At 37.4% G+C, this 27,604-nt stretch overlaps 1 protein-coding gene across 1 annotated transcript in view; it reads left to right on the top strand.

Annotated features, from left to right (window-relative positions):
- The window catches only part of nufip2 (nuclear FMR1 interacting protein 2), a 32,073-nt gene extending 13,538 nt beyond the window's left edge, over positions 1-18,535 (top strand). Inside the window, exons 3-4 of the mRNA XM_072589762.1 lie at positions 10,617-10,649; positions 11,580-18,535. Coding sequence (XP_072445863.1) covers positions 10,617-10,649; positions 11,580-11,632 — 86 coding nt within the window. The 3' untranslated portion in view covers positions 11,633-18,535. The remainder of the gene's footprint in view (positions 1-10,616; positions 10,650-11,579) is intronic.
- The last annotated feature ends 9,069 nt before the right edge of the window (positions 18,536-27,604 follow it).

Raw genomic sequence — 27,604 nt, 5'->3', positions numbered from 1 at the left:
AATATATGGATTAAAACAACCTAAAGTTAAAGCAGTTCGCCATCAATTTTACAAATGGGTTAATGAAGGTCACCCCACCCGCCCTCCGCGTCCTCGCTTCACCTCAAGATTATTCTTCAAATGTCATTCCCACAACCCTCCTAGTGAGAGCAATAAGTTAGCACTATCTTTGAGTTGCACTTTTGGTCCATTTGAGGTGGTGTATTTCCCACCAAAACTTTGAAATGCCCATGTATTTGAAATACAATTGTAGAAAGACAAGCCTCTGCTTGTGACTGAGTTTCAATGAGTAAGCAACAAGTTGCATGGATTTGGACCTTTTCAATGTAATTAAGCACCCCAAGGTATTTTGAGTGTTAGAAATGAGTATTGATAGTCACGCACTATGTTTGACAAGTTTGATAAGGGATTTAATTCTCCGTCCTAAAGAAGGAAAATGTAGCGCAATATGGGTAGGGAATTTCACAGCTGAAGGTACAGCAGTCTGTAAGTGAAACAGTTACATTCTGGAACATTCAAGAGACCAAAATTGAAACAATGCAATGATCTGGGAGGACTGTAGGATTTCAGTAAACTAGCGATACTGTATATACCCACATATAGGTCGATCTCATGTATACGTCAATCTCTTACTTTGGCCAAAAGTTTCTGTATTTTCCATATATCTTGTGTATAAGTTGACCCTACTATAATGCATTTCAACCTCTTAAAGAAAATTGCATTTTCACAATAACCCATTTAAACAAAATCTCATTCATTCATATTTGTACTCTACTCACCGCGCTGTATTTACTATATTGCGTCTCCATTCATTCATTCATTCATAACTCACTGCATTTGGTTTATTACAGCACATTTTGATTCATTCATTCAGGCCAATACTAAGTCTATCGGTACCTATTGGATGCTGTTCACTATACATCCAAAAGTTAATATCATTAAAAAGTTAACCATTTTAATTGTGCCATTATATCTGATTAAAAGCGAGGTATGTTAGCTGCGTACTGGTATATCTTTAATTCTTTGAAAAATTTGTTAATGTTGTTGAGGTTTATGATATGAGAGTAAGTGGGAGGGGAATAGAAGAATTTGGTGTGAAAGTTCAAGACACTTACACATTCAGAATTTAAGGCTTCATTTTAAGTGTGCCATTATACCAGGCCATGACTATATTGAGCAGTGTGATTTTGAAGGATTTCAATGAATCTTTGACATGTTAAATTTTTGTGCCAGTCTCTTGCTTTAACTGTTAATTATCTTTATCGTTAAATATTGTGTTTTCTTCTTTGCTTGGGGTTAGTTGAGTGATCAAATCAACTTTTGACAATAATATGGTTTTTCGAACTGCAACATGAATTTCAGCCCCTCAAAACCAGTGCCTGTGTATTAGTCGACCCTCAAAATTGATCCTTTAAAAGTAATCTTAAAAATTCAACATATACACGAGTGAGTATATGTGGTATTTGAAAATAGTGGTGATAATTCTAAAACTCGGGCATTGCTTGAGCAGAAGCTAGCACGTGCATAAAGATAGTGTTTTGAATTACCTCAATTCTGAGGAGGGTAGACAAACCTAATAGTTATTAAAGCCATGTGAGAGGATTTTGGCTACAAATTAGTTCTAGTAAGGATGGAGTTAGACGATGTTATGGAGGTGACCTCAGGTGATACTGATGTAGAAATAAAGTGTAGCTATGAAAAGGAAAGCTGCAATCGCTGAGTCTCTACTTTGACAGGAAAGAGGAGGATAGAACAAGAAAAGTGGAATGTCATCCAGCTGGATGACTGGTATTGAAACAGAAATTTATACTCAACCATGTCAAATGAATTCTATTTGGAGAGATTCAAACAAGCTCATTTAAAGATAGACAAGATTTTAGAAGGAGGCCAACTGTTCAAGGATTTTGGAGGGGGGATGGTGTGGAGCTGGTTTTCTAAGGACAGAGGAATTAACAAATTTTTGCAATCTTTGACAATAAACTTAGTAGAGACTATTGGGGAGAACATTTAAGTTGGGTAACATGAGAGTCAGAAAGGGAAGTTGAGCAATCAGTACTTTTTGTGGGAATTGGCTATGGTGAGTGAGGTGGGTCTCATCAAAATGAATTCTGATAGGAGAGAAACTACAGATCCAAATTCAGCATTAAAGAAAGTTGGGGCAAAGTGCAAAATGACAAGCAACATATTTTTATCTTTCTTGATGACACTTAAATTTCTTATTTTGCCCAACGATGCTCTTAAGTGACTAATAGTGAATGATCATGCCTGTTCCTCTCCAAAAGGGTGAAGATGAGTATTGCAGACATGTTGGAGAGCTGCTGTAGTAATGTATGATGGATTAAATGCCTATGTTTGATATTTGGGAATTGGAAAGTGCGCAGCCAGTGACCTGAATGAGACTTTCTCCCATCCAGATTCAAAGAATTGAGCTTGAAAGGGGAATGTGGTCAGACCACGATACAAGACAATGACCAGAGATTGCCTCATCAATAATAGTCATGATATGGATAGTGTAGGTATGCAAGATGACAATTGAAATGCTTGGTTGTGTATGTATGTAAGAAAGTTCAAACAAAGGGCAGTATTTAGGAAAAAAAGACCAATGAATTAAAAGGAGAGAAAACCAAATTGAGATATAACATTAAATCACCTGAGGATGACAATTTGCTGAGTACAGTGGGAAGCGTGGAATAAGATGTGCTCAAAAAGAAATTTCTTAGAAGGTGGAAAATGCTAAGATCTAGTTTGGTGATGAGGCTATACCACTATTAAATTTTGTTTGAGCAGTGGAAGTGCTGAAAGGTCTAGCTGGACCAGGAAGCTTCAGTAAGCAGAGAGCTGTTTCAGTGCATGGTGAATTCTTTCTGTACAAAGGAATTTTGAAACTTATTGTGAGATCTGAATTGGAACTTTAAATTATAAAATCTTTAAATTCATTGAATAGTTTTGCTGTGATTTGCCCCGTACGGACAATATTGGAAGGTTAAGAATGTCCAGGTATACCAATTGCAATTATTAAATGTAATCTGATCAAGCTTTGATTTGTCCCTGCTTTTGAACTGTACTAAATTTAAGTAGCTTGGATTGGTTATTAGATAAAAGTTGAGCTCTGTGTAGCTGTTTTGTAGTAGCCTAGTGGAATAGTGAGTTCAAATATTAGAATGTGAAAGTGTCAACTAATCCTGAATAGCAAAAATCCAAATGACTGCAAGGTGATATATAAAAATAAAATATGTGCAGTTGCTAGAATGTACCAATTCCAAGTGAAACTCAGCAGGATCAAATAGAGTTGGTTTTGAATCATCTAAACATCAAATAAGAACATTTGAATTTAGACAAAAAAGACTGTTTGGCCCTTTCAGTCTGCTATGTCATTCAGTGAGATCATGGTTGATCTCAGCTTCGAATGCCATATTCATATCTGCTATGGCAATGTAAGGTTCCTATCAGGTAGGGGAAATCAATCTATCTTTACCTTTAAAAATATTCAGTGACCTGCTGCATTCATGGATTTCAAATGAATGGTTTTGGACTGCGTGGAATTCGAGGGATCAAAGGAAATCATCTTAGCTGCCCCCAGTCATTAGCTGCTGTGGCTTTATGCTATTAATGTCTACCTCCGAACTGAAGAAAGATATAATTACAAAATGGTCTGTAAGGTTTATAAATGGCTTTCCATGTATTAATACTTTGCAAGTAATTATTGTGGAGGGGATTTTTTTTGGAATACAGATTGTGCATAAAATCTTATGTTCATTTTTGGTGAAGAATATTTGAATGTAATCACCCATGCCTCCAAAGATTGCTTTGTCTTCCTAGCACTGTAATTGCAAGCCACAGTAGAATTGTGCAAATGTTCTGTAAATGACTGAAGGAAGAAGTGAATTTTCAGGACAGGGAGAATGGCATTCAGTTGTTCCAGCAAGGTTGCCTTTCCTGCCATTTTCCATCTGTCAGAATAGGGTACAAGAAATATTGAAACCTGTCATGGTCAAATATTACAATGCTTGGTGTGTTTTTCCACCTGCCACACCACCCAGTTTCAGTGGGGTGCTGCTTAACTGACATCAGTGGCGAGATTGACAATCAGTAGGGCAGTGTCATTAATTAGCTTGATTTGGGAGGCATTCTGGCTGAGAAACATCAAGTGGTTAGCATTGCTGCCTCACTGCACTAGGGTCCCAGGTTCGATTCCAGCCTCAGGCGACTGTGTGGAGTTTGCACATTCTCCCTGTGTCTGCGTGGGTTTCCTCCCACAGTCCAAAGATGTGCAGGTTAGGTGAATTGGTCATGCTAAATTGTCCATAGTGTTAGGTGCATTAGTCAGAGGGAAATGGGTCTGGGTGGGTTACTCTTCAGAGGGTTGGTGTGGACAAGTTAGGCCGAAGGGTCTGTTTCCGCACTGTAGGGAATCTAATCTAATCATGTCAAGCCAGCAGTGGCTAAAGTAAACTGAAAATTCATACGTCTCTCTAATAAATTGCAATGTCAAAGGTTTAAGAAAATAGCATTTTATATTGGACGTTTCTCCCAAATGTGCCCATGCTTACACCTTGGTAGGAGAAATAAAGGTGGATTTTTGTGATCTTAATAGTATCGCATGCAAAAAAAAGTTACGTTTGGAAGTATGTCCTTGTGTTCAAGAAATCGGTCTTGGTTGACCGGAGGAACCTACTATAGTTTCAGATTCATGGAAAGCCGTGTTCATCCTGCGTGGCATTTAAAGTCCATGTGCCTCTGGTGCCTCCTACAGGCAATGCAGTAAACCGGTATAATTTGTGGTCCTTTGTACTACTGAGATGCCTTTGAGAAAAAGTAGTCTTTCACAGAATTAAGTGTATTCTGCATACATTGCAGCTAAATTTTGAAGAATTAGGTTGATTTGGTTATTGCTGCAGGGCTTTGAATAATTTAATATGCTTTACTTTACAATACTTTCATCTGCCATACAGTCAACCTCAGCTAAAGTAAAAATATGGAGTACAAAGTATACATCAAAAATGCAGAACCCTCTGAGGCTTGATTTTTGTCCTGCTTTTAAATTCAACTGTTAGCCAGAAAGAACTAATCATATATTGCTGTGTTTATGTAGGAATTCCACAGTATGCTCTTAGATTTGTGGGTTTGAATTTTTTTGCTGAGTTGATTTCAGGAGGTGTATTATCATCCTTAAACACTTATAAACAATATTAATTCTCATAATAAAAGGTAGAAATGGTTTATGTAGCTTGTTTGGAAAAAACTAGTAGTTTTGTGCACCTTTTCATTCCTAGCACTTATCCTATTATTTAGAATGTAGTTGAGTATTGCAGGTGACAGAATCACTAATTCATCCTAAGTAAGTATACTTGCTTTTGTGCCCAATCAAAATGAATGCTATTTAATGTAACAGTGGAATTTTGATGTTCGGCACCCACATTTACTATCTGATGGGAAAATTTATTTTCATTTTTGACCATGTGGACAATCAAAGGTCTCACCTCACTAAATTCAACTTGGGATATGGATATTAGGAATGGGGCCTTGAGGCCTGAATGGGACACTCCAGTTTAGAATACTACATTGCATGCTACATAATGCCAACATTACACAAGTATGCAAATACCAATTTCTCACCCATAGAAATCAAGTGCTATATCAAGTCGAGGGAAATAATTTATATTATTTGTGTTCTCAGTTTGAGAAAACAAAAGCTAATTAGCCTGGGTGAAGGAACTTCAGGAATAGTTGACTGCATAATTAATTTAAACATGTTTGACTTAAGATGTTGAACAGCATCTTTAAAGATGTATTAGTTTGATTTCCTGTTATAAGCAGAGTTCCATTTTATATAACTCAATCTGGTCTTGTGCACAGTGGTAGCGTCACTTCCTTTGAGGCAGGAGGTCTGAATTCAAAGACCGCCTGACCCACTGTTCTGTTAATTGCTATAACATGTCTGAGTAGGTTGATTTTTTTTTTAAATGAAAGGTTTTGTGCTCTTTTGAAGGGGCTGAGCATCTTATCAGTGCATCCAGGAGTTCAGCTACACCTGCAACCTCCTTGATCTTCTGTGTTTCTTTTTTTATTTATTCATTTTGTGAGATGTGTACATCGCTGGCTGGCCAGAATTTATTGCCCATCCCTAGTTGTCCTTGAGAAGGTGGTGGTGAGCTGCTGCCTTGAACTGATGCAGTCCACCTGCTGTGGGTTGACCCACAATGCCATTAGGGAGGGAATTCCAGAATTTGACCCAGTGACGAGAAGCACTGATCTATTTCCAAGTCAGGGTGGTGAGTGGCTTGGAGGGGAACTTGAAGATGGTGATGTTCCCAAATATCTGCTGCCCTAGTTCTCCTAGATGAAGGTGTTGTGGTTTGGTAGGTGCTGTCTAAGGATCTTTGAATTTGTACAGTGTGTCTTATAGATAATGCAAACTGTTCCTATCGTGTGTCAGTAGTGGAGGGAGTGAATGCTTGTGGATGCAGTGCCAGTCAAGTGGGCTGCTTTGTCCTGGATGGTTTCCAGTTTCTTGAGTTTTGATGGCGCTGCATTTGTTCAGATAAGTGAGGAGTATTTCATCACACTCCTGACTTGGACCCTGTAGATGGTGGACAGGCTTTCGGGAGTCAGGAGGTAACTTACATGTTGCAGTTTTCAGACCCTCTGACCTGCTCTTGTAGCTACTCTGTTTGTGGTGAGTCCACTTGAGTTTCTGATCAATGATAGTTCCAAGGATGTTGTTAGTGCGGGATTCAGTGATGGTTACACCATTGAATGTCAAGGGCTGGCGGTTAGATTGTCTCTTATTGATGACGGTCACAGTCTGGCATTTGTGTGGTGCAAATGTTACTTGTCAGCACAAGTCTGGATATTGTCCAGATCTTGTTGCATTTGGACATGTACTGCTTCAGTGTATGAGGAATCACGAATGGTGCTGATGCTCTGTGCAAAATGCAAATTCAGTGTGTTCAGCTAAAACAGGAATACAATCAGTTCTGCAAACCTTGAAACTTAGCTTGAATCAGGATATTGTAGTCAACATTTAAAAGGAGCTTTACTTCAAACTGGGAGAGAGTCTTGAGAACTGGACTTCCACAGGTAACAGGATGGTTCAGCATCTTCTAGTTGTTCTAGCAATTATGCTTGATGGTTACTGTCTTATTTATGCACTCAAGGTGACTGTCTTTTATGAATGCAAACTAAGCTGCACATCCATTGCTCTGACAATGGATGAATTTAAAGAAAATGTAGCTAAGTTTTTAAAATATTCAGGACTTGAGAGTCATGAAGAGTTGGTACAAACGGAGTTGAGGCCAGGGCAGATCAGCCATGATCTTGTTGAATGGTGGGGCAGGCTTGAAAGCTGATTGGCCTGTTCCTGAACCTGTTTCTTATATTCTTGTGTTCTAATAATGTAGTTGGATTTGTGCAGCACATGTTTTGCATGGAGAAGTATTCTAAGTGTTTTAGTTTAGTCAGAGACTCACTGGCAGGGGCTCAATGCTTGGTGAAAGTGAATGGATTATTAGGGGGAATGTTTCTGGAGGGAATTTGAAACTGGACCTTGGTAGAGGCAGAATAGCTGCCAATGATAGGGTGAAAATATAGGTAAGCACGCAGTTTGATGCAAAGGAGGAAGTTGTGGATGCCACCACTTGAAATCTCCTCTTCCTGTCCCCACCAAAAAAAAACAATGTGGATTAGAGCGACACTGCATAGACTGTAGCATTTGTGGGATACGTCAGTAATGCCCATGTCCTAAAAGAATAAACAGATGACTATTAATCAGATTGTAAATTTGCTCGTTGAGCTGGTAGATTTGCTCTCAGACGTTTCGTCGCCATGCTAGGTGAGCCTCCAATGAAGCGCTGATGTTGTTCTATCTGTCTTGGTCTGTTGTGGCGGGTGATACCAATTCCGGTTCTTTTTCTGAGAGGTTGATAAATGGGGCCCAAATTGATATGCTTGTTAATGGAGTTCTGGTTTGAATGCTAAGCCTCTAGGAATTCTCGTGCATGTCTTTGTTTAGCCTGTCCCAGCATGGATGTATTATCCCAGTCGAACTGGTGTCCCTCTTCGTCTGTGCATGAGAATACTAGTGATAGTTGGTTATGTCTTTTTGTGGCTAATTGGTGCTCATGTATCCTGATGGCTAGTTTCCTGCCCGTCTGTCCAATGTAATGTTTATTACAGTCCTTGAAGGGTATTTTATGTGACATCTGTTCTGCTGGTTGTTGGTACACGGTCCTTTTTTAAATTCATCAGGAGCTGTTTCAGTGTGGTGGTAAGTTTGTGGGCAACCACAATGCCTCAGGGCCAGAGTGGTCTAATTGTAATCTCTGAGATGCCTTTAAAGTATGGCAGGGTGGTTAGAGTTCCTGGGCGTGTTGTGTTGTCCTGTTAGGTCTGTTGTGTAGCAATCAGTGGACTGCACTTATCGGTGATGAATTGAAGTCAGAGTTTAACATAGGTGAGGATTTCTAACAGGTGTTGTAGATGAAGAGTGGGATCAATGTCAGTGTGGGCAGGCGTGAGCATATCTGGAAATAGAGATGCTTTGTGTTTATTGTATACTTAATTTTTGGCGACATTACATTGGGTTGATAATCACATTTTCTTTCCTCCTGTCATATGCCGAGACTAGTTGTATCGCCAATAAGACAAATACCATTGAAATATCACCTGTTCTCTGACCAAGCTGCAAATACATATGGAAAACCACTTCAAAAAGCTTTATCAAAATGTCTTCTGCAAAATTTTCTTAAGATTGCTCTTAATTTCTAAACAGTGTAGTACTTGAATAGTTAGCTGGATTTGCTCACAAATGACCCAATTAAATAGATATGCATTTTAGTTTCAGAAATTGGTTTACTTGGTTTTAAAACCGTGCTAAATTATGCATATCCATTTTTAATATGGGTCATTTGATAGGTCCAGAGATTGAAATGTTGTTTTGATTTTTTTTTTATTCCTTTCCCTGAAATATTGATACCTTGCTATTTCCAAGCACTTTGCTATTATAACTATTTGTATGTTTATGCAAATTATTTGATTGTAGTGCATCACATTCCATGTGTACTACTGACATAACTCAATATTCAGCTATTACAAGCAGACATTGTGGCTTTTTTTTTCTCTTTTCTGACCAGAACAAGTGCTGAGTATTTAGGATATCTTCAAGTTGACTAATCTTTCGGTGAGACCAACCATTGAGCTTCAGTCTTTGTTACTTTGACAGCTTGCAGACAAAATGTTGAAACCCTTAGAATTGGTGAGATTTTCATACAAAGCCATGAATGACTTGAAGGTTTCCATTCAGTTCAATCAATTTAAATTTGGGATTACTATACATAATTTTGAACACAGTAATTTTTAATCCCTTAGCAGAGTTTGCACAAGGTCAGTAATAGAATAATGGAAGCTAAAAATTCCAGTAACTCCAGCAGGAGTTATCTCAATTGGTTTTCGCTACTGTTCATTCAACATTCAAAAAACATTCAATCTCAGAAATATTCCTATTGGAGGATATTACTCATTACTTCACAATATCTCTCATGGTATGCTTCAAGGTTATTTTCCAAACTAGCTTTTAACTTGACATAATGCTATAATTCATAAGCCATAGTATTTACTAAAGAGTTTTCACTAATCTGGTGCTGCTTAGTTTTTCTTTGTCCATTTTGATATCATTTCATTATTTTGCATTGAATTTACAAACAATTCTGTATTTGACCTGTTAACTGCATATATACCCATTTAAAAGGTGCCAGATAAGTTGATTCTTATGGCAATCCGGCATGCTGCGCTAATGGGCTGAATGGCCTTGTGCTGTATGATTCTGTAATGTAGTTGAATACTCCAAGGGATCAAAGGTTGATGTCACAAGTCAGCAAAATTTGAAAATTAGCAACATGTTTTTCCACTATTGTATGAATTATGGAAAAGTAAGACACCAGATTAGAACTATATTGAACCCTAAAAACAGTTTTTTAAAAAATAGAAAAAGATTAGCTTTGCTTTTGTACACATCGATTTTATCTTTCACATTTTTCTTAAATTCATCTAAAACGGTTTGTAAAATACCTGCTGCGAAGATAACTTTTTCATCAAAATTACCAGCTTGTAAAACCTGTCCTCTCAATTTTTAAATGTTCCCTAACACCTTCACAATTCATAGTTAATCCCACTGTCCTGTGTTGTCCCCCAGACATGCAAACATATGGGATTCCTAAGGGGCTTGACTAGGTAATTGCTGAGAGGATTTTACCCCTCTGAATTGTCCAGGACCAGAGGGTGTTGTGTCTCAAAGTGGTGGCAATTTAAGATCTGGATGATCGGGAGGTTTGAGTCTCTGGATTTCAATGTTACAGAGAGGTGGGAGGGCACTCATTGTATATATTTAAGGCTGAGTTAGATTCTTGATTCGTTGGGAAAAGGGCAGGAAAGTGGGCAGTAAGACTGTTGGATCAGTTGTGATCCTTTTGAATGGCAGTGCAAGATCGGCGAAATGGCCTACTTCTGTTCCTGTTTCTTCTGGTATTGCTGTCTTAACGTGCTTTGGAAACTTCCTTTTAAGTAGAACCTATTTTGTTACGTTTATCTTAATTGAAAATATGTTTTTTTTCCCTCCCCAGAAATGGACTCTATATGGAACCTGCATAAACAAGGTAAGCATAATTAAAATTTGAATCTTGAGAAACTGTAAATTTCATGTCTATGCTATCATTTAAACTTCGCACATTACAGGTTTCTTAATCAAATTTCAATATTTTGAATATTCAAAAACAATTGCAAATTGTTTTGATAAACTGTCAATAACCCACTAAACATTCTTCGATCTACATTCTGCAGCTCAAACCTAGGAAATTGCTGTCTTAACATAGTACCATATTTGCTCAGAGTATGTTGGACTGCTGCCTTGCTCTGACTCATCAGCAGCCAGCTGGTATTTCATTTTATTCAAAACTGAAGTGGGTCAATGTAATGCTCTTTAGGAGGAAAAAAAGTGATTTAATGCCAAAACCACAATATTTCTAGGGCAGTGATGCAAAAGATGCTAGTTTTAGAGATCTCACTTTTTCAGCAACAGTATTGTTTCACCTTTTGAAAGGTTAGTGGGTGCCTGTATCTTTGGAAATTTGTGTTAGACATCCTCTTAGTGGACAAATTCTATACATAGGCATGTATGAAAGCAAGTCATTCACTAAAATTTGACTCTAGTGGATTAAATTCTAAAATAAGTCTTAAGTTATGGTTTAACTGAAGGGAAGGAAAGTGTTATTTGTTCCATTTTGAAATGATTGTTCTGTTTAGTTTTTGTATCAAAATCTGGGGAGAAGGGAGAACTTCAATTTCTTTAGGCCTTAAAGTACAAACAGAAGCTATTATACAGCCAAAGCTCTTAACTTGCAGTGTTCGTGTAATTGAGGGTATTTATTCACAAAACCTTTATGGACTAGATTTGTCAATCTTTCAAGTTTTTGGGACTGTGATTTTCGTCGTAGAGGTGACAGACTATGGTGATGAGTTATTTAGTTTCATACAGTTGTGGGTTTTCTTTCAGTTCTACATAATAAAAGACTTCTGTTTGTTTTCAGATCCCTCTAGAGTAGTTACCTATGATGAATCTATGGATCGTCCTGATCAATGAAGTCAGTTTGGTGAACTGCCTGTTTTCATTGTTGCTGCAAGCCGCTGTCTGGATGCTCCTATGCTCCTTTAAAATCATCTCTTTAGCAGTGGACCAGTTCAGGAGAATCATCAAAAAAAATAGTTTTTAAACAAAGGAAACCGAATTTGAGCAAGTGCAAAGAGCGTGTCATACAGTTCTTTTGATGGACTCTAATTGGGTATCTAATGACCTCTGGTACTGAACCTATTACAAAACCAAGTCTGAATGCAATGATCAGTGAATAGTGGACTTTTTACCTATGTCTGGTTCTTAAGATCCTGCTGGTGTAACGTCAGGCTCCAATGAACCACTGAAGGGGCTGTCCCACTTCACAAAGGCTGCATTTTGCTGTGAGTGCACCAAGATTCCACACGGGAAAACAGGAGGATTACAAAACATTTTTTAAAACCCAAAAGTTATGCTGGAATAATGCCTTGAAGTGCAGTTTTCTTTTCTGCTGCAAGGCTCTCGGCTTTTGCTGGGATTATGTTGGTCAGTTAGGCCTTGGGGAAAATTGTCTTAATTCATCACTGGGAAGAAATCAGAAAGTCACAAGCAACTGCAATATTCAACAATGCAGTGCTGGTTGTTCACTGGTCAGAAAGACCATGCTCCACATGCAAAAGGGTATATCACGTGAAATTTGTGGAGTAGTTCAACTTAGGTATTTAATGTTGTACAATTCTTTCCCTCTTAATTTTTTTTAAATTTGCCATTGTATGTGTTAGAAACATAAACTGCACTGCTTCTGCTGTAGGGGCTCTACATTCACTGTCTTTCTCTAGATCATTAAATATTTCAATCAGTAGGTTATTTCCCTGTTGTGCGTCTGGCCTTAACTATTACAAAATGATATGTATTTGCTTACTATGCCCTCCTTTTTCCTTTTATATCATCTTGCTTTTTAAAACTTCGCATTTTCATGCAGTATATACCAGAATCATGCAGATTATACTGATTAAAAGAAAAAGGAAAAAAAAAGTAGATTTTGAAGTCAAACTAAAATTGGATCACCCTCCTACATTCTTTAGCCCTCTTACGGGACAGTTTAAAGTTTGAGTTTAAAAAGCCAATTTGGTTATTAAATTCTAATGCATTCTGTGTAGTTCACAGCTTTATTGCTGCTTCTAAACTATTAAATATATATTTTTAATATTAAAAACCTGCTTGGATTTTTACAAATCGGCAAAGAGCTTTATGGCAATATTAGAAGTGAGTGAAGAGTGTACAGGCATGGACTTCTGAGCGTGCAACAGTAGTTATTATACACTACAGCTTGTGCAGCATGTAAGACTAAGTGCCAGAGTGGGGAGAGATTTTTTTTGAACGTTCCTGTGGCTTTATGCTATGTCTTGCAAAGTAAATGTTCTCGATTTAATTTTTGCTGTGTGGTTGTGGAAAGTATGATGTAACCCAGTGCTCAGCACCAGTCCTCCCCAGATGCTCAAGCTTTCACATCAGTTTTGTTGTCTTGAGCACTAGACTGGAAGTGATCCTATAATTTGCCTAACAAACTCAAATCCTACAATGCCAAATATATTTATGCTGGTCTTCATATTTAAATAAACTCAATTTCTGGGGAGAAATTGGTGGTCAGGCTAGCAGTCTTTTTTTGTAGGAAAAGTGTGCGCTTGCTAGACTTAAATCTCTCACTTATGATAGCCAGAGTTAAACAACTGTTTAATGGCAACTGGGTGCAAATCTGTCCAGCACTGTATTTCTAATTTCTGGAAATGCTTAAGATCCTTTTGTGTACTGATCAGAGAATGCAGGAAACCACTGTCCTTTCAAATTCTTCCAAGAGAGCAGAAAGGCTTGACATTACTTTACACTTTAACTAGTCTGTCTAATGTTTGTGCTAATTTAAATACAAGCATCATAATGGTTTGCAGCTTGATCAATAATGTCAAGTAATATACACTGACAGTTAAATACACTTCTGAACAATTCAACATAGCAGGCAGTATTTTTTTTAGAATTTCGCCTATTGCTTACTTTCTGCAGATTGCTTGTAGAAATTTTCAGTGTCTCTCGTTGAAATTTTTACTTGCAAATGCTGAACTGGAAAATGTCATGCCTTAGAATTAAATTTTATTCATGCCATCAGTTACTGACTTCTAATGGCTATTAAAAGGTAGTTTATAATGACAACTCGCATAACTTGGTTATCAATCCCTGGAATGAGTGGTTCGGCAGTCCAGTACATGTTTGGTACTGTAGAATATTCTGGTTATTTAGGGCCACAGGACCACTGGGTAGTTCCACCCAGATTTTGTTACGCTTACCCTTTCTGTGCTGTCTTTTGATCTCACTTGTTTTCCCCTGCCTTGATTCTTCAATAAGCACTTAAAATTTCTTAACTTTTTATCTGTTTATATTTTTTTGGATAGGCATGTAAGTTTTAAGTACAGATCAGTCAATTGTGACTAATTAGTACAGTGAATGCTAATGTGTTACTATTGTAGGTATAACATTTTCCGCCTCAAGAGTGTTAGTACTGTAGCATAAACCAAATACAGTGTAGACTGTGGTGCCCCCTTCTTCTATGAAGAGACTAAAAACATGGGAAGAGGGACTGAATGAATGTGTGAGAGATCTATACAGTATCTGGTGCATTTATTAGTATTCAGAATAAGAACTTAATTTATTTTGTGCCATGTGTTGATTTCATTTCATTGATTAACGATCATCATAGAGGTCTAATTATTGCAGAATGGCACTAAGCAAGTAAGATAGCATAGGTTCTTTTAAATTGTTGTTGCTAAGATGCAAACTAATCATGGTTCAAGTCTTTGATACCTGTATTGTTTTATAAATAAATCATTTTTGTAATGTTATGTCAGTCCAGCTGTAGGCCTTGCAGGTCAGCCTTTTCTCATTCCAGTTCCCATGTAGCGTCCCCCCCTCCCCCTTTCCCAACTCAAAGGCTGCCAGAACCTCAGGGAGTTAAGCTAGGCTGTCAACATGCATGTGTGCTCCATATTCCTGCCCATGGTCATTTGAAGAAATTTGTCCATATTCCCCTAAATTTCATGTTTCATATGTTTACCATCAAAACTGATGGCATGTATGGTTACCAGGGCTTATCTTAGTTTGTGATTAATTATTGCAAGTCTTGTCTGTATGCCACCATAAAATTACATGTATTTTTAAATGCTTGCTATTGTTACTAATTATGTTAATTTAAAAACAAAAAATTAAAAAAAAAACTCGTGTGTAACTATGTGGGACTGAATATCTGATCTGCAGAAGCATTTTGGCAGGTTACAGCTTGGAAATTTTGGCTGTTTAAGCCTTGGACTAATGTTTCAAGGATTTTTTTCCCTTTTTCAATTTTCCCCTTTTAAAATGTCTGTTTACAGTAAAAGATAAATTGGGTTGTATGTGAATAACTGAAGCTGCTACATAGTTTCTGACCAGCATGAGATGGTAGGGTCAGCATGAAAATACTTATGCATACAACATGGGAAGCTGGAATCTGAAGGAGCACACCAACTCCTTTTGACATTTTAATATAGTTCATAATTATTTGCTCAGTGCATACTGTACCACCAGAGTGAAGTTGGTGACTGGAACATGTTGCTGTGTTCAAATACAGTATTTTTTGACCAGTATTTGCCAGTGAAATAAATTACTGGTTATGTATTTCCAAATGAAAAAAAACTGATTTTATAAGTTTCAGTTCATAAAGTGGCTACAGCCCTCTTTCCATCATGCAAAAGAATAAAAAAGCATTTTCCTTTCAATTTTTGGAAAATAATCCTTCTGTAAAATAATTAGCTTGTACTTTTTCAACACTGGCTGACTATTCCATGTTAATTGTACAGGTATTGTGATGTCTAACCTAGTGGGTGATAAATTGTCTCCCTGCACAGAATAAGTAAGGATGTTTGTCTCTCAGAATGGTGGGGGCAGGTAATATCTGTGCTGCCTCTTGTAGAATTTCTATATTGATATCAGTAATAACAACATTTTACATGTTCTTTTAATAACAATACATATGTCAGATTTTTCACAAACTGAGGCGGCTAGCAAAGTGTTCTTTGTTTTGCAGCTTTGAACTTAAATTTGCTTATTCCCAAGTGTACTTATGTTTGCAATTTGCCCCAGCATGGTGGTGGAAAGGTGCATGGAATATTTAGTTTTCTTTTAATTTTAAACTTGTGCTAAACTAGTCAGCACACTTTTTAAGGAATCTAGAGTCACCACTGCTTTTTCTCCCTGCTGCAATATTTTGGGTGGGGTAAGGATGTGCTGCAATATGCTGTGACTAATTATAGTGACTATGCATAGTAGCCATAAATTAAGTGCTAATGAGAAAAAGTATTTGATTAATGCCATTTAAAGCTCAGAACAGCATAAATGTTAAATATCCAAGGCTGCAGTATGATGGCAGCCTTGGATAGGACGTTTAACTGGTTAGATTAGATTAAATGGTGCAGTTAACTTTAGTGGAATGATTTACCATTTGTTGTGCATTTGCGTTCCTGTCATAAAATTTATGAAATTTTTGAAAATTGACTTCTCTGAAACTAATTCTATCAGAGTGTGTTCAAATTTTAAGCATTAGTTGATAAACAATGGAGGTAACATCAGACCACACAAACATACATTTGCTGCCAACCAAGCTTATTCTGTTTTGCTGCTGTGCTAATAACCTGAGTGTATTGTGTTTCTGGCTAGGAATTGGATAGGACATTGCATAAACGGTTAACATTTTCCAGTCTTGAATACATTTTTTTATGAAAGCATAGATTGGCTTCACTCTGGTTACAATTTGTGTGCATACTGGTCTGGTTTATAAATGAACCAGTTCAAAACATTTTTAAAATTGTCTGTGAATTCTGAATATGTTTTAAGCACCTTGCTAAAAGTACCCGTCTTCAATTATTTGCCCTGCTTAGAATAGTGTAATTTTCCCTCTTTCCCTTCCCCTCTCGAAAGAGCGTATCTTTGCTAATTCTGCCTTATACGGAATCCCTCTGTGTATCATTGTGTAAAATTTACTTCCTGGGCTGTTTGCATTACATTAGAAATGCATTTTGCACACTCAGGTTTTGCTGAAGCTCCAGTAATGTTTGCTTGAGCTGATGGTATTGAGCTATGCACGTGTTTTGAGTTAGTAGATTTCTTCCCATTCGTATGTTTTTTTTTGTTTGTGTGTTGTACTTGATTCTGTGTTTCAAGTTCCATGGTTGGGTTCAACAAAATGAACATATCCTGCTGGGCGTATGGTCAGTTAGTAATTTAGAATGTCCCTATTCCTTTGACCCATTGCGATAACACTTGCACCAATAAATTAATGGATTTCATCGTAACTCTGCCTACAGGGTAGAGCAGAAAGGTTTAATAAACAAAACAACCCAACTCCTTTTTTTTTCATATATGTGTTGCCTATTTGTATGTCTCTCAATTGTTAAAAGCTATAATCTATATCACAAATGTTTTAAAAGTTCTTATTTCTAACATTTGTAAAGAACTGCATAATTTCTGATTAAACTGTTGCTATTTTCAATTAGTATCAATTTTTGAATTTTGTTTCAGAAGCCATAGGAGAATTTATATAGAATGTTATCTTGTAAATGGATGTTAATATAAATAGGTGTACAGAGAGATGTATGGCTTTTAGTTTGGCCAAAATGTATGTTTCTGATCATCATGGAAAATCCTTTTTAAGCCATTTTGAGATCCTTGAAGCCACAAAGGGTCAGTAGTGTCTTATTTGGTGAAAACAAATTTAGCAGCACAAGTGCAGCATTTCTTTTTAATAAACCACCTATATATTGCTTAAACTCTTTAATATAACTGTTTAAAGGTTAAAATATTTGGAATTGTGCAGTAACTTTGGCTGACTAACTTTGGATGTCAAATCTAAGTACACAGATGTATTAAGGTGTGTAATCAAAAACATACATTTTTAAAATTTGCTGGCCAGACTTAATGTACAGTACCTCAGTGAGCTCCAGGAGTTAATTTTTATCTATCAGTTAAATCATTCCCATCACATTGGCATTTTTGAAAATATCTGGATTTAAATACTGAAATAGTCCTTCAAAACAAATGCTAGACCCTCATTCCATGAAAAGTTTGTGTGTGATTTTAAAGAAACAACATTTTGGTTGAAATAATTGTTGTCCTAAAATAATCATTATTCAAAACTAACTGATGTCATCTGAGGATGTCTCCAAGTAAAATTCAAAGGAAAACCATTTCTGCAAAGTTTGTAAATGAGATAACTGTTAAAACAGTGTTTAGGGAATTAACTCTTTAGTTGGGATCAGTGCCATTTTACTACATTTAAGAAATATCTTGTACGAAAGAAACACTATTCCCTTCCTTTGAAATACTGTATATATTTAATTTGTTGCCTAAACTACATTATATCATGATTTAGCTGGTATGCAAAGCACAGAAACTAGCCCTGGATGCTTATGTGCATGGATTATTTTGTAAAATTTATCACAGTGACCCGTAGAAAATTTGACCTTTGGGAGTTGCCATGTTTTATTTAATGATTCTGATTTGTCCACTGCCCCTCCACCTCTACATCACTGTTTAAAATAGTTTGAATTGTTTGGAAATCTTCAACTGGTATTTTTATTTCCTTCTGAAAGAGCTGTTTAATTGCTGGTATTGTAAATACCTGAAATTGAAAGAATTAGATTTGTAAATTATGAACAAATGTGGGCCCTCCTTTCCAGAAGTGGGGGTTGTTTAATATTGTATTGGAACACAAATATATTCTCTGCGATTGTGTGGCAACCCCAGCTACAACTTGGTCATGCTTTTTTGTCTTATGTACTGGTAACTATCTCTCTCACAAGCAAACAATTCCACTGCAAATGTATTATTTCTTTCCTCCTAATAAAGTAAATTATCTGATGAGTGACTTATTTTTTAGAAACAGACAGGCATTGAAATATACTAGGGGGGAGTGGGGAAGATACTTTCATCTGACAAGGTTCTTAAAAACATAGTGAAATTTTTTTTAAAATTGCTGAGCATGTGAATGAGGAACAGCTCTTGCACAAACATGTGGTACTGTATATTTAATAATCGTGTGGATTTTAACTTGGGGCATGGGACTGTGGCCTTAATAATACATGGCAACTTCAAAGTGTATGGTATCTGAAAATTGCGATCCAATTTTATTGTGTCAGAGGTTTCATCTGTCAAAGATTTTGTCACTCCTTAACCTTCTGAAATTCTTTCCTGTAATACCTTTCCACTTTGTAATAGAATTTAGCTGTAAAAGTCAATTCCTGTCAGCATCAGTCATGCCATCCAGCTGCAGGATGTGAATTCCGTTTCAGTGCAGGCATTTCAGTTTTTGTTTCCTTTTGAGACTTAAGTCATGACTGTCTACTAAGTTCATTGACAATCATGGTACAAAATTGTTCAAATAAAACTCTTCTGCTTTATTTTCTGCAATAAATCTATTTTCTGTTCCTTTTTTCCATGCATTAATTGCTATTCATTTGAGTATGGTTTGACTGCAACGTGTTGTAGCCATGCTTCAGTAGCCAATAGTCATTACTTAGGTAGTAATTCTCACTAGTTGTGAACTGGCACAATTCTAATCAATACTGCATTTGTTCTGGACTTCTGAAGTTCAAGTACAGTCAGTTCTGTGACTTAACTGCAATTCGTAGCAGGGTAATTTAACCTGATCCGCCATTTAGACCTATTTGTTTAATTGCAATATTTTACATAATTTTCTGGAAGCGCAAGGTGATGCGGCAACAGGAATGGGACAAGAAAATGTAAGTTAATAAGTGATGTCAGGTGTAATATGGATATGGGAAGAAGAAAGATTGGATTATAGAGGAAATGCATTAAGTTGTTTATATTTTGGACATCACTGGCATTTGCTGTACATCCCTAGTTGCACTTTACCTCTAAGTAGCTTGGAAGGTCATTTTCAGCACCAGAGAGATTCATAGATGGTAGTTTACTCTTAACTATGTTGTACCAAGTTCAAGGCTGATCTCAGTTTAGATAAGTGTAGGTTTCAAATGGCTCTAAGGCAAATTTTGTCAGTTCAGACTAGCTGTTTTAATGAATTGTTTAGTATTTACCATGTGAAAAGAGCACGTTCATGCCATTTAACTGATTTCAGTGGTGTGTCAAATATGTGCCATTTTATAACCTGAACAGAGCAATACGTCAGTTGAACCTCATCTGAAGTTGCTGGGAAATTTCACATAGTATTATTAGTTCTGCTGTTTCCTTGACAGCAAGTTATGAACCTGTATATTTATGGTGAAATTCTTGACACTTGCAGGTATCAGTATAAAGTTAGCATGTTATAACGTAGATCATGTTGAGCTGAATCTTTTGTACATTGAAGAACTAGGTGAAATTAAAGGTAATGCAAGTACGCTACTAGTAGTGCTGCTCAAAAAGCTATATTTTAATAGACAAATGCTGATTAGTTTTGATAATAGAACATGAATATATTGTCCATTCTAACACTTTGGCTGTAGTATTTTAGAAAAGGCTGCAAAATATCGGTGGTGAGCAGTGTCAAAACCTAATTAAATGTTTAGGTAATGCCTGCAGCAGGAAGCAGAGTTTGAAAAATATATCAAAGCATACATCAACCATTACATTTATATTTTACTTTGTTTTATGGGCATTTTAGGTTACTTGGAAATATTAATTGGTGTCTTTGATATTTGTCTTTGTATTAAACACAGCTTCCCACTGCCCTTGAATCGCCAAAGACTACGTTTAATTCTTCGAAGTACAAAATTGTGAAAGATAGCTTCTATCTCTTCATTACGATAAAACCAACACAAAATGACTTGACCGGTGCTCGACTGAGTCATGGAGATGTACAGCACAGAAATAGACCTTTCGGACCAACTTGTCCATGCCAACCAGACATCCTAATTTAATGTAGTACATTTGCCAACATTTAGTCCCTATCGCTCTAAACCCTTCCTATTCATATGCCTATCCAGCTGCCTTTTAAATGCTGTAATTGTACCAACCTCCTCCAGTTCCACTGACAAGCTAATTCCATACACTCCTAACCCTCTGTAGAAAAAGCTGCCCCTTAAGTCCCTTTTAAATCTTTCCTCTCCCATCTTAAATGTATGCCCTCTAGTTTTGGACTCCCTTACCCTGAGGAAGAGACCTTGATTATTCACCCTATTCATGCTGCTCATGACTTTATTCCCTCCTGAGACCTGACACTCCAGGGAAAATAACCCCACCTTATTCATCCGCTCCCATAACTCCAATCCTTCAATATTTCTGAACCCTTTCAAGTTTCACAACATCTTTGCTATAGCAGGGATACCAGAAATGAATGCAGTATTCCAACAGTGGCCTAATATATTCGACTTAAGAAAGCATGTTCTTCAATTAAACATACAGGTGCAGAACAATGACACACACAACTTCTTTATAGTGTCCTTTGACGTAGGTTACAAAAACATTAGAAGAAAATGTATGCTGACTCAAAAGGTAACACTAGAAGTAACCAAAAGTTAATCAGATTTGATTTGAAAAGATATCTTCGATTCCAAAGCTGGGGGATTAGACAATTGAAGATACATTTACCAAAGAAGACGTAAAGGGAAAGTTTAATTAAAATACCAGAATAATGTGCATTACTCAAGTTGTAAGCTGTACGAACATACTAGTTATCCCCTTTAAATTATCACTTAAAACAATTTAAAGATGTCATGCATTCAAAGGAATGCATCAGGCACAACAATAATGATGAAAGGTAAGGCTATGAAAGGTTTTAATATAAAAATGAAAATTTTTACTTTTGAGCATTAGGCCCTCCATAGGTAATTAAGCACAGTCGTGATTGGGGTTTGATGTTGGTTAGGTTTTGATTTTTATTCTTTCACAGCATATAAACAGTGGCTCAGTGGTTGGCACTGCTGCCTTACAGCACCAGGGACCCGGGTTTGAGTCCAGTCTTGGGCGACTTTCTGGTGTGGAGTTTGCACAGGAGTTTGCACATTCTCCCTGTGTCTGCATGGGCTTCCTCCCACGGTCCAAAGATTTGCAGGTTAGGTGAGTTGGCCATGCTAAGTTGTTCATGGTGTTCATGGGTGTGTAGGTTAGGTGCATTAGTCAGGGGAAATATCGAGTAATAACGTAGGGGAGTGGGTCTGGGTGGGATACTTGGAGGGTTAGTGTGGACTTGGCGGGCCAAATGGGGGGTGGGTGATGGGCAAGAGAGGAGGGGCAATGGCATTTTTGATTAGATATAGCATTATGGCTATATTTAGGGAGGATATTCCTGGGAATACATCCAGGGACGTTAATTGGGTAGAACTGAAAAAAGAAAAGGTTGTTCACCTATTTGGGATTGTACTATAGACCCCCAAATAGTCAGCAGGAAATTGAGAAACAAATTTGAAAGGAGATCTCCGCTATCTGTAGGAATAATAGGGTGGTTATGGTAGGGGATTTTAACTTTCCGAACATAGACTTGGACTACCATAGTGTTAAGGGCTTGGATGAAGAGGAAGTTAAGTGTGTACAAGAAAATGTTTGATTTAGTATGTGGGCTTAACTATGAGAGAAGGTGCAAAATAAGACAGGGCAGGTAACAAAGTTGTCAGTGGGGGGAGCACTTTGGGGCCAGTGATCATAATTCTGTTAGATTTAATATAGTAATGGATAGACTGGATCTAAAAGTTGAAGTTCCAATTTGGACGAAGGCCAATTTTTGCAATATTAGGCAAGAACTTCCAGAAGTTGATTAGGGGTGGACAGCTGGGAAATGGGAATACTTCAAAAATGAGATGACGAGTTCAGAGACAGTATGAACCTGTTAGGATGAAGGGCAAGACTGGTAGATGTAGGGAATGCTGGATTATTAGAGAAATTTTGGTTAAGAATAAGAAGAAAGTGTATGTCAGGTATGAAGAGCGGAGACGGAGTAAATTCCTAGGAGAGTATAAAGGCAGTGGGAGTGTACTTGAGGGAAATTGAGGGTAAAAAGGGGGCATGAGATAATCTTATTTGCCAAAGCTAAGGAAACTCCAAAGGGATTTTATAAATATATTAAGGACAATATGGAACCTTAAAAATCAGCAAGCCTGCCTATGTGTGGAACCGCAGGAGATGGGGAGATACTAAACAAGTTTTTTGCATGTGTCTGCTGTGGAGGAGGACATGGAAGGTAGAGAATGCAGAGAAATAAATAGCAACATCTTGACAAGTATCCATATTACAGAGGAAGTGGTGCTGGGTGTCTTAAAACACAAATGTGGATAAATCCCTGGGATCTGATCAGGTGTACCCTAGAACGCCGGGAAGATAGGGAAATGTTAATCCATGAATAGTGTAGTATTGATTATTCAAAGTTTAAAATACTGGGAAGACCAGGGATCTTGAGTTGTAAGTTATAGGAGTAGGAATAGAGTGGACGTTAGGTAGTTCATTTCTCCCCAGAGAGCAATGACCATTTGTCTGCTGTGGCTCCTTCCTCTCTGCTCGTTTTCAAAATGGCTGAACTGGTTCATGACAGGCAGAAATAGCATCATACCAGAAGGTTGGAGCAAATTACTGCTAATGCTGGATCTGTACTGAAAATCTTATTGTAAGGAAGGTAAGTGACTTTACAAGTCCACGTCATCTCCACTGACTACTTCAGCTGTAGAAATGGAGAAATTTTCTAGTGATTTTTGTTTCCCAAGAATGCATTGCTGTGGCGTAGTGCTGTAGCCATCAGAGTTTGGGAAAACTTGATGGATGAACTGATGTGTTCATATTGCAGATAAGCTTTAATTTGCTAGAATCACTTCCTTTTTATACAATATATCTTTGTGTAGCTCAGCTCAGTTAGTCCAATGTTTATTATCCACGCGTCTGCTGCCATTCCATCTACATTATTCACAATTTATTTGTTAGAAAAATGGACCAAGCAATGTCTTGGCAAGTTCATTTAAGCATGCTCACAATAGTAATAAAGTGAGATGGTGCAGATAAAACAGAAAATAATGATTTTGGCTTGATCCTGAGCCTGGCCACCAAGCTGCTATCTTAGCAGCTATCTATTTTAAACAAGACCAAAGCAGTGCAGATGTTGAAAATCCGCAATGCAAAGAGAAGTTGCTAGTGTGGCAGCGTCTGTGAAGAGAAAGCAAAGTTAACATTTTGGTGCAATGAACCTTCTCCGATTTCTCCACCATTTTGCTTTTGTTACCATTTATTATTGTTTAGGTTGGAAATCAAAATAGTTTTTGCTAGATTTTCTTGTGCTGTGCAAATATTGAGACAATATACTCCAACAGGTCCTAATTTCTGTGGAATCATGAAAAAAAGACTTTTTTTTTTAACCTGCAGCATCCCTGGTTGCCAGGATTCGGCACTGAGCATCCCTGATGCACAAATTCTATTCAATTTATTTTTTTTTAAATTGGGCAGAGCACCTTGGCTCTCAATAAGAGTTTCTAGGTAAGTAACCACTTTTTTCAAGGGTAAATTGATATGTCAAAATTTATATCTTTTTCAAGGTGTAACTAATGTTGCCCTGTGGATCAGTGGCTCTTAAACTGGAGTTAATAGCAATCCTCTCTGGAGTTTGGAAGATATTTGAATGGAAATCAGTTGGGGTGAGGGGAATACAGTGCAAATTTTGACTGGCTTACCTAGCAGGGGAGTGATTGTGAAGGAACACTGACAGTGTCAGGAAAGTTAAGTAGATCCAAAATATCAAGGTTTCTGTTAGGTTAGTTCGGCAGCATTTCAAAATAAGGCAGTATGAAGCAATGTATCAAGTATGACAGTGGTGGAAGGTTGTTTTTTGGACTGGAGTCCTGTCAGCAACAGTGTTCCACAGGGGTTAGTTCTGGGTCCTCTTTATTAATATAAATGATTTGGCTGAGCATATACAAGGCATGGTTAGGAAGTTTGTGAATGACATCAAAATTGGTGGCATGGTAGATGGTGAATAAAGTTTTCTAGAATTACAAAGGGGTCTTGATCAAATGCATCAATGGATTCTGGATATATGCACGATATTGCACTTTGGTGCAACAAACAGGTAGGACTTAAACAATTAATTGTAGGGTCTTGGGTATTGTTGTAGAATAGCAGGACCCTAGAGGTGCAGGTACATAATTCTTTTGAAATTGGCATCACACATAGACAGTGGTTACAGGGAGGAGACCGGAGAATGTAGTTGAGAGACACATCAATCATAGAATGGTGGAGCAGATTCAATGGGCCAACTGGACTAATTCTGTTCCTACATCTTCTCAACTAAACCCTTAAATGCAGGGCTGATTAATGGGTGGTTTTTGACTGATATTAACTAAACGTTAGCATTTGAACTCTCAAGTAGGAGAACTTACTAGCACGCATAAACCAGTGTTGAACTGGCTTTAATCTGTTCTTGTGTATTCTTGAGAAACGGAAAACCTCTCTCTTCCCCAAGTTGCTGACTTTTCATAGTTTGAGATGGCTCCCAGGAGATTACAGGTCCTTTCCCCCTTTTATATTTGAAGATTCCTCTACACTTTGTCAGATGACATTCCATTACCTCTCTCCCTAGATAGCCACTAAGTGTCATCTGCAGCCATTTTAACTGCATTGATTCCTTTCGAAAATATGTTAGAATTAAAGTTTGATATATCTATAGGTGATCTGGAGTGGTGACTCATGATATCGAGAAGAGTTATTCTTGTTAAGTCGACATCATTCTTCCTCATTGACTAACATATCTTGCTGACTGTATTGTGACCAGAACGGCTTGTGATACTACAGGGCTTTGCATGACTAAACTATGATTTCTAGCCCCCTGTTATATAGTCTTTGTTTTAAATAGAAACAAGACATCTTCACCATTCTAAATGACAAGCCGCTTTGCTTTGGTTTGGTTTTGTGTATAATCAAAAATCTATTCTTTTCAGTTGGATAAATCAGCAAACATAAGTATTCAGAAAGTGATCTCTTGTGACCTTTTGCAGATCTTTGAGATTCAGTTTGAAAAACTTATGGTACAATGATTAATTCTCAGAATACAATTTGTGTGGCATTCCTCTGCAGACCACAGTAATTATGTGCCAGGAAGTAACAGTCAGCAGGTATTAATGAGGTTTGATGATGGTTGTTAGGAAGTATGACTTCATGAAAACAAAGTTAAAACTACTAACCTCTTTCCTAATTGTGCATTTTACTTATGTTACAATTTTCTGCCTTTGATTTGTTTCCTGCCATTATCTGACAGGAAAATAAACAATAGACTGCATCCCTTTCCCACCTCCCATATTAATTCATCTCTTAATTGGCACATTATTTTGCGGTGATATTGGTTCGGTGCCAATATTTTATGAATCCTCCAAGTGCTGAGTTTATGGTTGCTCAAAATAATGCATAATTTTAGTGGTAATATTTCAAAATGTTGAATAACATCCTTTCCTTCCCCCACCCCCCCTCCAGAATCTTTTATTTTTTGCATTCTGTTGTTTCTCTCAAGTTCTTTTCCTTAATTTCACATTTTGTTCACTCGTTTTTCTTTCTTCGTTCTCTTTCAGTTCCTGCTATTCAACTTCAGTCTTTAGAAGGCCGATTGTTAGTGTTGTCTAGACACTCCAGAGGACTGTTCAGATTTCAGAAAGTTGGTGCTTTTCTGCTGTTATACTCTGCTTCAATGTCACAAACAGGATTAAGGATTGACATTTAACCACAAGAGTAAACTATATTTAAACTTTCATTTTTATGCCCCAGCAGGTAAAGTTACATGTGCTTCAGTTACCTCTTCTGCCTGCTTTCTATTGTCATTGATGCTGTCTATTACAAAAATTCCAAAGCCCTCGAGCAGTCCTCTATTAATGTGTTTAGACTACACTAACCGCAGACTGTCGTCATTCTTAGTAGTACCACATAAAATAGCTCAATTTACAGAACCATGTAGCATTCAGCCAAAATACACAATAAAAGTAGGAAATAAATTTAAAGACCAGTTTCCTGCAATCTTTTGACTTTGCATTACAGCACACTTTAGACAGCTGTATGCGTACATACATTGTATCACGCCTGCATTCAGAACATCAGCATAAAGCTATACGCAATACAATATGCAAACAATACAGGGCACTCGCCTCATTTTTGCTGATGCCAACAAATATTTTACTTATGGGCAAAGTTCTATTGTTTGAAGGGAAGGCTGCATGGGTCACAATCCGACCCGCAACCTGACCTAGCTGCTTAACATTAAGTGTTAGCCTGACACAGACTATGACTGTAATCAAATTACAGTATTATATAAAGCAGATGGATTTGAAACCACTAAGTCAAGAGCCAAATCCAACATCTCCTTTAAATAACAAACCCAAAATGATGGCAAAATGCAGAAATAATACAGGAGCTTAGAGGTTTATTAAAATCATAAAGGGGCATTGATAGGCTAAATAGGCAAAGTCTTTTCCCTGAGATGGGGAAGTCCAGAGCCAGAGTGCATGGGTATTGGGTGAGAGGGGAAAGATCTAAAAGGTACCTAAGAGGCAACTTTATCATGCAGAGGGTGGTGCATGTGTGGAATGAGCTGTCAGAGGAAGTGGTGGAGGATGGTACAATTACAACATTTTAAAAAGCTTCTGAATGGCTACATGAATAGAAAGGGTTTAGCAGGAAATAGATCAAATGCTGGCAAATGGGACCAGATATATCTCCGATATCTGGTTGACATGGACAAGTTGGACTAAAGGGTCTGTTTCCATGCTGTACAGCTCTTTTGACTCTGACTATGTTTAGAATTATAGAAACCTTACAGTACAGAAAGAGGCCATTTGGCCCATCGAGGTTGTTACCAATCCTCTGAATAGCATGATACCCAGACCTCGCACTTCCACCCTGTCCCTTTAACTCTGCCTGGCTTATCCACCTAGCCTACTCATCTCTGGTTGCTACTTTAATTCAGGCCTTACAACAAACAGCATTCCTGATGAAGGGCTTTTGCCCAAAATGTCGATT

Source organism: Chiloscyllium punctatum, chromosome 19, assembly GCF_047496795.1.
Source record: "Chiloscyllium punctatum isolate Juve2018m chromosome 19, sChiPun1.3, whole genome shotgun sequence".
Taxonomy (NCBI): domain Eukaryota; kingdom Metazoa; phylum Chordata; class Chondrichthyes; order Orectolobiformes; family Hemiscylliidae; genus Chiloscyllium; species Chiloscyllium punctatum.
The sequence above is the reverse complement of the archived record's forward strand: the minus strand, read 5'-3'. Positions and strand labels throughout refer to the sequence as shown.